Source organism: Syzygium oleosum, unplaced genomic scaffold (assembly GCF_021117445.2).
Source record: "Syzygium oleosum isolate NSW1041296 unplaced genomic scaffold, Sole_v2.1 Sole_v2.02, whole genome shotgun sequence".
NCBI classification, from domain to species: Eukaryota; Viridiplantae; Streptophyta; class Magnoliopsida; order Myrtales; family Myrtaceae; genus Syzygium; species Syzygium oleosum.
This window is the reverse complement of record NW_026607486.1, coordinates 17,436,659-17,449,642: the sequence shown is the minus strand read 5'-3', so window position 1 is coordinate 17,449,642 and position 12,984 is coordinate 17,436,659. Positions and strand designations below refer to the sequence as shown.

The 12,984-nt window shown below is 40.3% G+C and overlaps 1 protein-coding gene across 1 annotated transcript; it reads right to left on the bottom strand.

The window, feature by feature from the left end:
- Positions 1 to 3,774: 3,774 nt before the first annotated feature.
- LOC115671789 (homeobox-leucine zipper protein ATHB-13-like) lies at positions 3,775 to 5,717 on the bottom strand. Its single transcript, XM_030593434.2, has 3 exons — positions 5,338 to 5,717; positions 4,824 to 5,230; positions 3,775 to 4,324 (listed from the first exon to the last, which is right to left on the bottom strand). The coding sequence occupies exons 1-3, from the start codon at positions 5,453 to 5,455 to the stop codon at positions 3,965 to 3,967; spliced, it is 885 nt and encodes a 294-aa protein (XP_030449294.1). The 5' UTR covers positions 5,456 to 5,717; the 3' UTR covers positions 3,775 to 3,964.
- Between the last annotated feature and the right edge of the window lie 7,267 nt (positions 5,718 to 12,984).

The following is a 12,984-nucleotide window of genomic DNA, read 5'->3' as shown; positions in this document are numbered from 1 at the left end:
ATAGAAAAAATAATTTGAAAATTAAAAAATATTTAAAAAATTCCACATCAGCGCCAGCAGTACCACGTAGGCCGGCTGGCATCCACGTCAGCAATATCTAGCCATAATTAGCTAGAATGACTAAATTGACACAAGGTCAAAAGGTTTAGGACTGAATTGGCACAATTAAAATGCTTATAACTGAATTGGCACCAATGCAATAGGTTTATAACTTTTCTAACACTTTTCCCCGTTTAACTTATTGACGCAAGGTCCACGAGGTGCCACTTGGTAAACTTATTCATTATTAAAATTGATAAATTGATATACAATCGTTAGACATGAAAAATGGAAAAAAGATTATCACTTTCATATAAAAGTATTTACATATTCACCGTTGAACATGTGACGTGATTGTATCAATTCGCAGTTACTTTTGTAAATGGAATCTTCCACATTTCAACAATCCAACAATGAAAATGTGAACCAATTCTTATATCGGAAGTGGACCTAGTAAAAATCATCAATATTAATAATAACTCGTTAAAAGAAAATTCCTAATTTCTAAATTTCCACTTGTTAAGCCATCATATTCGGTCGGGCCACCATTGGCAGTTGGTGGCCAGTAGTGTCGGGGATCATACTGAGGATGGAGCTTTGATGGCCCGCAACGGCCGACGGTGGGGTTAGGTTGGGAATTTTGAATTTTTTGGGTATTTCCTCTTCAATGACTTTTTTCTATCTTAATTAAAAAAAAATTACAAGTTTATATAAAAAAATTTATGTTTTAAACGACAAGTTAACGGCTAGCTCAAATTGAATCTGAATTATAGGGCGACGTACTTTTTTAATTGAATTTAAGGCCAGATAAAATTTAAAAATTGAACTGAGCGTAGCCAGGTTCTTTTGTTAAATAGTAGGCCACGAAAGCGAAGATGAATTTCAATGAGATGAGTAAACTTACGCTGTGCAAAGTTCCATCACATGAGAAGACGACATGATCTCGGAGGCCGTACTAGATGTCATCGTTTTCGATTCGACAATCGATGGCAAAGCATATCAACAAAGAGATCAGAACATAGGTAGAGGGAAAGTTCCCAATCCCATCATCATTTGCTCGATAATTATAAACTTGGTTTTCTTTTCTAGCATCAAAAACCTTTCATCTCATCAGAAAGTCTTCTATCTATGTCATTAAGAACTCTCCATGTCAGTGACATTATGCTAACGACCAAGCACAAAACAAAAGAAAAGCATAACCCAAGAAACAATAATAATTCATCCGAATCAACCTCGAACTTGGCCACCGCACAACCGTATACTAATCATCGACCCATCTTATAAAAAAAATATCAAATGGCGTTTCCTATTCTAGATATCTTGGAGCATCTTCTAGGGATCGCCAACGAATGCAAAAAGCAAGAGAAATTAATTAATTATGATTAAGTGCAAAAGGCAAATGACTAAGCAATCATTTCTGATATTGCCCATCACATGATTTGTTCATCATAGGGTCGTACTCGCAGCAGCAACCGATGACAAACTTGTTGGGCGATTTCCGGGATTCTTCTTTGGTGCATGTTGAGCTTTGTTTATGCCGCCATGCACGTGGCCACTCTGCAAGCTCTCCTCATTAATTAATCTCGATTCAACATTAGTTTATGGGGGGTGACTTAACAAAAGAAATATGTTAGGTGGAAGAACAACGTGCGTTGGGATCTGGAAGAATGCGATCGAGTGCCAAAGTTCCAGCCTTGATGCCAGGGATTGCTTATTCATTGGGCACATGATCCCATGAACAAGATAACGCAATGTAACTGCCCGGTTTAGATTAATCATTTTCAGGGATTATCTTGTCGGGTTTAGTTTTCTGACTGCCTTTTGAGGGCTTGATCAGTAGAATCTGGTGATCTGTGTATCTGTTAAAAACGGTTGCTTTTTAAGGTTTTCAATGGCGGGTGTCTTTGGCCGCCGAGCGATCAGGGGACGAGGTTTGTGTTTTTCAAAAGATCCATGGCAATGTTGTAAGTGAATATGCAATTTTTGATGAGGTGAGGAAGCAAATTTGTAGTTTTCAAGGTTTGATCAAGAGGTGAAAACTCGTACTTTTTACATTTTTCCCTTTTTCTTTAACATCCGTCAAGAACTTCAAAGTCGAAAAGGACTTAGCGGATGTTTAAGCGACTTTAATTACTATCTAAATATAGTGGTTATGATCATGAGCACACTTCCATTTCTGGTGGTTGGGAAATTGTGGATACAAATCAGAGAGGGATAACCATTCACTCCATGTTCAGTCCGCATGAATAGATGTGGACAAAGAGAATTCAATTCCTTTGGATTCAATTTTATCCAGTAATGTCTGCCTTCTCCACGGTTTGTATTGATGGCTTTGCTTGTGTCGGCACCAGTGGACGCATCAAACAAGAGCAATGTCTCTACCTGCTGATAAATTAAAGAACAGTGAGGTACTGTGAAAATGGACATAGCGTCTGATGAAACGTGTAGTGCAATAGTAGATTTTGTACACTGTGAGATTCCCTTTGAAGGAAGGTTTCATTTTCTATGGACATGTTCATCTCGCACACGACCCACGTAAATTTTTCACGGGTCTAGATGGTCATCTGTCTTCAAATCCAGATGTGAATATGCTGTGCATCCTTGGAAATTTTACACAGTTGCACAACAATTGAAATCCGTCTTCTTTTGCACGCGGTGGGGCTGGTATAGGAAGCCGGCCTTGCTTAAGTGCGCGACTATGTGCTCTCAAATGATACACAAGCAACTTATGTAGCCGTATTAATGAAGTGATGAAGTTTTTGGAGCATCTAGCACCAATGGTCGGTGAGAATCAATGTTTCTTATGTTACATACATCATGACAATCTTTAAACTAACACAAACTTCACGCATCACGCACACCGTGATTATCTCTGTCTATTACTTCGCCATTGATATGTGCCTCGTTCATAAACAAGGACTGTAAACAAGTACATTTCCTTATTTTCCAACATATGAGAGAGAGAGAGAGAGAGAGAGAGGATAGCTAGGTGACAATGGGGTCACATGAAGTCTGGCTTTTACAAAACAGATTGCAGAGGACTCAAGCGCCGAGCGATGGTGTGTGTGTGTGTGTCGTGTTTTTACAAGTTTTTTCAAAGTCTCTTTCACGAGAGAACGACCCTTTTCCCATAGCTTTCCTCCTTATGTTTTCTTCCACGCTTCCATCTCCTTGTCTTCTTCTCTTCTCGGAATTTGTGCTTTGATTCTCTCTCTCTCTCTCTCTCTCTCTCTCTCTCTCTCTCTCACAGGGATATACAGCCCCCTCCAAAAGAAATGCTTTCTTTATCATCCTTCTGATAAAAAGCTATGTGCTTTTGCTAACTCCGAGTAGATTTTATTCGGTTAAAATAATCTGCAGTGGTGGTGATTGATCGATGAAATCACCGGAACAAATGATTACCACTTTCTTCTACTCCCACCCTTTCCCCTCTCTCCTTTAGAACTGACTGACATCTACCCACTAGATCTCATTTGATCATAAGGAGGTGAAATATAGCGACGAAAAAAATGATGAGGAATTGCTTTTATTTTATGTCCCATGCTCGGACTGCAATTGCTATAGTCATCAATTCATATAGGTTTCAAATTTCATTACTCTAAGAATCAATCAAATCCCATGATCTAAAACTTTAGCTACATGCGTTCTCTAACCAAGCTCTAGACCTCTACGAAACATAAAGTGTCATTTTATTTCAAAACAGAAAAAAAAAAAACATGAGAAGTTCTTAAACGATTAACCTCGAAATTCTCAAATTATCATATGCGTTACTATTTTTATACACCAAAATTTAAGCAAGAAAAATGGGGATTTTCCTCTTCCCTCCCTTCTTATAAGTTATCTCGTGGAGGATAATATATATAATGTACTTCCCATAGCTTGGCTCCGCGTAGGAATCGAATTCGATTTCGCTCCTTGATTTCTTTCAATAATGCTGTTGCTCCAACCATGGCCAAATCCCGGAGTGATCGTCGATGCCGCAGAACATGTTGGTGATGCTGCTCTCTTCCTTGACTATCATTGAATGATCGGGCCTCGAAGGGTTCTGAAACAGCTGTGCCACCGATCCCCCGGAAGCGGCAGGCCTTATCGAGGCGGGGAACAGCTGGCGGCCAGCCGCTGGCGGCACGTGGCCTGAGACCGGGCTCTCGACTGGCGGCGTCCGCGTGATGTCAAGCTTGATCTCGGAGCTGTTCTCGCTCCGGTTGCTGCAAGAGCCCTGGTCGGTTTCTTTGTTGAGGTTGATGGATTCGGCTGGTTCTCTAGTACTCTTGAGTGCCAGTATCTGCATATTGCATATTCCATGATAAAAGAAAAAAAACTAAAAAATACCCATCAAGATTAATGCCAAGAAACACAGCTTGGCCTCTCAATTTGGATTGAGAAAATAACGTTGACTATGCTTTGCTCCACCAGATTATGTATGAATAGAGCACAAGTCGCTTTGATCAAGAACACAAACTAGAGCAAGAGGGTCTTTTATTCTTTTGCTTCTTTGTAAGAAGGTTTGCATTAGCTAGTGAAGTCATTAACCAAATGAGAACCCTCTTTTCCTTTGCTCAAACGGAACAAAAATGAAAACCCATTTTCAGAGGAAAAGTCAACATTTAAGAGCATTCGTCCTTTGGCCAGATCATAAAAGCATGAAGGAAAAAAAGCACACTGCACACACCATTCAATCCCCACGAAAATTCCAACAATTTCAAACGTGTCTAAACTAAACACAAACAACTGTTAGCTCTAGCTCAGTACTTTAGTTTCTGCAATAAAATTTTCATACATACCTCAGCTTGAAGCTTCTGATTCTGAGCTTGGAGGGCTTCGTTGTCAGCCTTCACACCATCAAACTGTCTCTTGAGCAGGTCATAGTCCTTCTCGAGCTGCTTTGTCTTCCACCTCGCCCTCCTGTTCTGGAACCAAATGGCGATCTGTCTGGGTTGGAGACCAAGTGCTCTTGCAAGCTGCATTTTCCTCTCAGGCTCAAGCTTGTTGCCGAGCTCGAAGTTCTTCTCCAATGTCTTCACCTGCTCCATGTTGAGCCTCCTCTTCTTCTCTCCCCCTGGCTGCGACCCATCATCTTCTGACAGATCTTCATCTCCATTAACGTTGCTGTTGTTGTTGTTGTTGGGGTCGTCACTCACGTCAATACCTGCAAAGGACATGGATCTCTTGCCCAGTAGGGAGGCGACGCCTGTGGGTGCACCAACGGGAAAAAAAAAAAGCAAGCACACTTAGCAAATATAAAAGCGGCAAGAAAAGAAGAAAAAGAAAGAGACCCGGTAGAGTCTTCTTAAGTACCATGGTAGTCTTGAGGTGTGCAAGAGGATAGGATTTGGTGTTGATGGTGGTGGTGAGGGTGTTCATGATCTTGATCGTGGGGGTTCTGAAGCATGAAATTTGCTGAAAAGAAGGCCATCAATTCAATCCAACACTAATTCCAAGTCATGGCCTGAACCTTATGCACTCACTCCTCCTATTGGATTCTTTGAGACTCCACAGTTTAAAGCCTGACAGTCATGTTGAAGCTCAGAGAGAGAGAGAGAGAGAGAGAGAGAGAGAGAGAGAAGAGAGGAAAAAGGGATGGTGATGGTGACGATGACTATATTTGATGAAATAAAAACCCTATAAGCTAGAATTGAGAGGGAATAAATTCTCTTGAGGTACGAAGGAAGATGCACAAATTGGTGAAATGCTGGCAGCTTATATATCTTGCAAGCTCCAGCTATGAGTTGTTCTTCCAAAAAATATTGATACAGCCGTTAAGCAAAAAGGAAAAAAGAAAAACGTAAAGGCGGTACTAGTAAGGGAAGAGTTGATGTCCTCCTAAATAGTAAATATTATGTGAATTTCCCGTTTTAATTTTTTGTTTATTACACGGGATACCCGTGCTTTTTTATTCTAATTTAATATTTCTCATGACATGAAACGGAGAAAAGGTTTATCCGGCGAAGAAATTGAGGGGAAGGAAACGTTAGTTAGTGGGCGAACGAACGGTCGTGTTCATAGCCTCTCTTTGTTTAGAGTGATGTGAATGTGAGGTGAAAACAACGTCAAACTCATCTGGTGAGGGGAAAAACCCCTTTACTAGCTAGGCAGAAAAAATCAATTTTTCTCAGTTCCTGTACTCGGAGTGTAAAGGAACAGGAAAGCAGTGAAAGCATCATCTTCTCGCTCTCAGGAGACAAATAGTGGTACTTTTGTTGCCACCAGTGGACAGTTGTACTCCCTTGGAGCTTCTTACTTCCGGCATGCAGATTTGATTAGAGCATCAAAAACCCTTTTTCAATAGAATTAATACCACGAAAAATCTCAAATTGATACGTCTGTGATAATTTTACCCCAGACAAATTTTTTTACCAAGAAAAACCCCAAACAGGTACACCTGTGACAAATTCATCCCAAACTAATTTTTTTATCATCAAAAACCCCGAACTGGTACATTTGTGACAAATTTACCCTCCGTTAGTTTCCGTTAAATTGAATTAATACCACAGAAAATCATAAACTGGTATGCCTGTAACAAACGGAGGGTAAAACATAAAATTGTTACATCCGTCAATTGTCGCGTGTTATTTAACAAAGCTATTTGATAGTAAAATTTAACGAAAATAAACTGAAGGTAAATTTGTCACAGATGTACCAGTTTGGGGTTTTTGGTGGTCAAAAAATTAGTTTGGGGTAAAATTGTCACGGGCGTACCAGTTTGGGGTTTTTCGCGGTATTAACCATTTTCAATATTAGGACATTATTGTTCGAGTCGCATAGAATTTCCCACGAATTAGTTTTATGGGCTTTTGCGCATTTAATTAGTTTAGGGGAGGAGTTTTCCGGAAACATGATTTCTCTGGAAAAGCATTTTCCTCTCTCACCAATTTTTTCCCCGAAACAAATACGCCGTTAAATATTATAAATCTTCCTTCATCATGCAGCGGGTGAAAGGAGTGCCCCCACAAGAGAGGGAGCCCCTTCATATGGGCAACAGCAGCAAGAGGTGAGAGAGAGGGAGGGAGGGAGGGAGAGACTTTGGGGGAGAGCGGGTTTGGATTCTCTCATGAACAAAAGCAAACGTGCATATGTGTGTGTGTGTTGTGTGATATTTTAGGCAGAGAGAGAGAGAGAGAGAGAGATTGCTTGAGAAAGGAGAGATGAGTTGGCCCCCTAATATTTTTTCCCCTTAGGAGTTGAAAAGGAGGGGGGGGGTCACCATGGAAAGACACCCAGAGAGAGAGAGAGAGAGGAATCTAAGGAAGGAGGGAGGGAGGGGGGGGGAGAGAATGGGGTCCAATGGAAGGGCAGGGTTTGCTACCTAAACCACCAACAAGCAATGTGCAATCGGACGGACCCTCTTTCCCATCATCACCCCTTTTAGCCTTTTCCTCCTTTCAATAGCCAAATACGTGAGTGATGGAGTGGAAGGAAGGAAGAGAGATTATATAATATTCCACCATTGGAGCTGTTCATTTTTGTCTCGGAGCAACCTTTGTGCGTATGGGTTCAATGTGTTCCCCTCTCCATACCCCCTTTGCTCAATGCCATACAACACACACACTCTCCCACCTCCTAGACTTTTCCATCCATGTTTTCATTATTGGATTGGAATTCTCTCGATTCGAATGGGATAGATCGATTCGGGTTACCCCCGCGTGCTCGTGAACCATCCGCCGCCGTCCTTCGTGAATCGGCAAGCGATCGAAATCGGATGCATTTTGCTATTACTTCGTGATCTTAGAGGGGAAAAAGTTTACTACCCGGTCGAGGAGCTAATACATATGTTTTGATCAGTTCTCTCGGCGAAATGCATCAGTCTCCCTAACCCTAGTAGTTAGCGGTGTAATTCCTGATCCCGCGCGAATTAGGTTTTTCCATGCCGAGAACGGTCCTGATAAATAAAAACAAAATAATAAGTGAAGAAATCAAGCAAAACCCTAGTTTGCATTCTTCATGATCACCCTCTTTCTTTAATCCATGGAGTTGCAAGTTGCACCCGTAGACCTTTAAACAAAATATGTTTTAGTTGAAGCTTTCCTCTTACTTGTCGAATTGGATTGTCAGACGATGAGGTCCCAAAAGAAAAGAAACCGCCTGAAAGCACTCCTAAAGTCTAAATATCAAATAGTGGCAACTAATTTTATGCTAATTAATTATTAACCCCGTGATTCTTTATTATCTTGACTTTTTTACCTAAACCAAATTGGATAGCTCTCTCAAGTTAGTGAAATCCTCATGATTTTCTCTGTAGTCCCTGCTTGGCCGCTCAGGGTTAATATTAAGTATAAATCACGTACATGGAGAGCAACATAGCATGACACTCGTGAAAAGTATAAGACATTCGAGGGAATAATTGCCGAAAAAGTCATAAACCTAGTGTTACGGATGTCAATTTAGTTCTAAATCTTTTAATTTGGCCAATTTAGTCATAACCCTTTTGATGTTTTGCCATGTAGTTTTTCCGGCCAATTTGGCCGACAATCGCCGATATGGACACCGACCATCCTAACTGCATAGATGAGCTTCTAGCAGTCTCTTTACATGTTTGGTCCTTGACCTTTTTAATCGGCTATAGACACGCATTCTTTTGTCTAATCGGCAATTCCAAGATCCCTGCTATCATTGCTCGACCACGCCGCACAATTTACCAAGCCACAAGCACCTTTAATAATTTAATTCGCAAGCTTACCCGTTCAAAGTCGCAATTAAAAAAAAAATAGCATGTCGAGATTAAGGAACTCGCCATGGATTATATCGCACGCGATCTACTTCGAAGATTCGAATGGGTCAGGTCAGAATTTCGCTAGTGAAAACAGTATATTTTCCCTCTTCGTGGCAATTGACCGAACGTTCATGGCTTGCCCTGCTTTTTTGCCATTTCAAACGCATCGGACCCATCAATGGAAATCGAAGCACCCAACACATGGCCCCAGAAATTTTAAAGATTAGCCAAAAGTTTGCGGGCTGATTTAACGGCGTCTGCCTTTTCTTTGCCCCACAACAAACGCATCGAGCTGATGAGATTGATGTTTGAACTGAAAGGCGTGACTTTGACCACCCCGGAGAGAAGCAATTGCAGAATCGCCCCCATGCATTGCATACATGTTCAGCTGTCGCTTTTGGCGGCCATGTTCATGGTTGAGACATCAAAGGGTGGACACACTCGGGAAAGAGAGACCGCCCCCAGGATCGACGATCGGAACTGTTTGCATACATTCCAGCTGCCGATTTCGAAGCCCCCCCGTTGAGAGAGACTTGGTATGTGCTACATGCATGGCGCAACCTAGAAAGCTCCTAAGGTTGAAGTAAAACCATATTTGAACCATGGAATAAGATGAGATCTTCTGTCAAAATATTCGTTTGTCGCTGTCAATTAGCAAGCATCAGAATCGCCCTTATGGCCGCCGTCGTCAATTGGCCAATAGCAGCACCAGCAACATCTTGCATCCGCCGCCGCCGCCGCCGCCTCCTTCTTCCACCCGAATATATTCTCATTATCTGCCAATACGGGGCTCAAACACACGTCATTTAGAACTTTAATAGTCAAACTTCAATCACCCACGAAAATCCCAAATCCAAAACAAAAGTTGATCATTAGGAGGGGAGAAGAATTCATAATTCATTTGACCTCATTCTAGGCAAATTTTGGAAACAAATGTTTCAACTGGTGAGCCTCTTAAATATGGTAGAAATGGTTCTGATGCACGAAAAGACATAAGATTCGGCCTGACTTTCATGGCTGCAGAAAAAAAACCCCAAATTCGAAATGTGACCGACTCTAGCCAATCCTGGACATGCATGGTGAGAGCATCGATCTCCCAAGTAATCAATTCAGGAGCTAATGGACCCGCTTGTCTGAAAATAGGCAAAGTAGGATCCGACAAGTACTAATTCGGCCACAGGGAAAAAAAAACAATACACATGACCACAAGTTATCGGAGCTCGTTTTTGTAAACGACCTAGCGGGAGATAATCGATCGCGGTGTGAAAACTGTAGCGAAAATCTGGGTCTTTCCACGAGACATAACGCGAAATTTCACGCTATACGTGACCAAGGGTGTGTTTGTTCCGGGAAATACTTCATAACGAAAGAAAAAATGCTTTTCGAGAAATCATTTTCCGGGAAAATATTTTCCTATTTTCAAGTTAGGGAATTCATTTTTCTAACTTTAGGCATACATATTCTTTTTTACCGTAAATAGATTTCCATTGACTGATCATTTTCAGCAAAGAAAACACGTGAAGTAACAGAAAACCAATTCGCAAATAATTCTTTCACTCAAACAAATACGCCCCCTAAGTTTTTTTTCTTATTTTTTTGATATGTTTACATGGGACGAAGTGGGTACGAAGAGTGGTCCAGACAATAATATGTCGCCCGAGAAGAGCTGACTTAAACACCGTCACATGAATTCATCAGTTGGAAGCTGGAGGGGGTACCCCATTGGAATGGGGTGGATCCATGTTCTTTAGGTTCTTTCCCCCATTTTCCAAAGTTTTATTTGACTAGCAAAAGTCCCACAATCTCACATTTAAGAAATGGAAAAAAAAGAGGAGGAGGAGGAGGAGGAGGAGGAGGAGAAGAAGCTGAATCTTCTCTTCCACATGCGCCCTCTTGCTTCGCTTCTGGTGCGCTCAGCCGAACGCTGATCCCATGTGCATCCCGCTTGTCGTCGTCGCGCTCTCTTTTTCTTTTGGGCTTTGTTTAATATTATTTTTCTTGGTTGGGATTTTAAAAGAAGGTTTGGGGCAAGGAGATATGCGTTGACAGTGATTCGCCAACCACTGGTTCTGTTGGCTCTTTCCTTTCTTCTTTTTTCTTCTCAATTTAGAAATGCTTTTTTGTGGGGGTCACTGGGTGTTTGCCTCGAGAGAGATGGCCCCGTGATCAGAACCCCTTTCCAATCTAACTGGACTCCATCCTGTATTGGCTCGGCAAGTTTTGAACTGTGTACAGGGAGAGTGTGTATGTGTTTCGGACACAGGAGAAGGTTTTGTGCTTGATGGGAGAACTTTGATTTAGTTACTGTTGAACTCACCAAAGTTGCTCAACTGCGCATGGCAACAATTCTGTGCCCGGAAACAGATTCTGATCAGAAATGATTCTTTTTTATTCTGTGCCCGGGAACTGATTCTGAGCATTTGAAAGCGTTTGGTAATGGCCCAAAATTCTGTGCCCGGGAACAAAAATGCGTTTGGTAACGGCATAAAATTTCTTTTTATTAATAATATTTTAAATATTTTAATATTTCTTTCATTTCTTTTTGTCTTCTCTTCCTTCTTGGCCATGGCCAGTAAAATATTTTTTAATTAATAATACTTTTATTACAAATAATTTTTTTATTTTTTTTGGCCATGGCAGGTAAAAAATTTTCTTATAAATAATTTTTTTTATTAATAATTTTTTTTAAAATATTTTACTAAAAAAAAATTTTATTGAAAATATTTTTTTCTTTTTTTTCGCCATGACCTGGTCGCTTGCCATGGCCGGTAAAATAATTTTTTTTATAAATATTTTTATTAATAATATTTTAATAAAAAATATTTTTATTGAAATTATTTTGTTTATTTTTTTTTGCCATGGCCTGGTCGCTGGCCATGGCCGGTAAAATATTTTTTTATAAATATTTTTTTTATTAATAATATTTTAATAAAAAAAATTTATTGAAATATTTTTTATTTTTTTCGCCATGGCCGGTAAAAAAAATTTTATTAATAATAAATTTTTATTTTTTTTTGCCATGGCCGGTAAAATTTTTTTTATTAATAATATTTTTTATATTTTTTTCGCCATGACCTGGTAGCTGGCCATAGCCGGTAAAATTTTTTTATTAATAATATTTTTTTATTAAAATATTTTAATCTCACTAGATAAGGCGAGGGTTGCCCTCACGCCGGACATTAGAAGCTACATTAAAAACCAAAAAAAAAGAAGAAGAAAAAAAAATTGATTCTCATTTTTGTTCCCAGAATCAAGAAGCTACTTTTTTTTTATTCTTGATTCTGCTCCAAAACTGATTCTGGGCACAAATTTACAAGAATTTGTGCCCAGAATCAAAAAATTAAACAAACGGATTTCTGTTCCCAAACTGATTCTGGAAACAAAAGAACAGAATCAAACACTATTTGGCAAGTTGTCATGCGCAGCCTTATTGTGACAATCCAAGCACTCAAATGGAGTTTTCAAATAGTCAATTAGGAGTTAGGAGTTACAATGACCTTCACTTATAATACGAGCCTCATGGTCGATACGAGTCATAAAGCCGAGCCTTGAGAGCCGAAAAATTGTCTAGACAATTAGCATCGACATATAAACCCTGCAATTCGGAGTCGGTATGTATTGTTTGGATATTCATTGGAGATGATCCGGCCTGATCAATGTGGGTTCAATCCCTAGAAGGAACACTGATGTGATAATCTTGGGGATTAGGGAGGATCCCTACTTAAGTTGTAACGACCCAATTCAGTCCATATCGGCCAAGCTCCTAGAAGGAGTACTTTGAGTCACCACAAAAGGTGGCGACCGTTTAGGGATAGGCGTTAACTTATGAGTCAATCAATAGGATCTTTTATAACCAATGTAGAACTTGGGATGTCACAAACTCCTCCACTTAAAGAACTGCCGTTGTCATCAATGGTGGCCCGTATCGTCTAGCGATACTACCCCTTTTGATGTGTGGTGCGGTCCATTTTTCTTCCCTCAACAGTCCTAGAAGCCTACCGGGAGCACCACATTGTCTAAGCCATATCACTCGAGCAATCACTCACCGCCCTCATAATATTAGGTATGGGTCGAGTCTGTCCACGAACCACACATCTATTGAAGGGAGTCTCGCTCTTTTACCATCTTGTATGATTGCTCAAAATACTCCTTTTAGGATATTGGCTCAAGTATAACAAACTGGGCCATTGCAGATGGTATCGGAGCACGACTCTCTCAAGTAATTATGTGGTTTC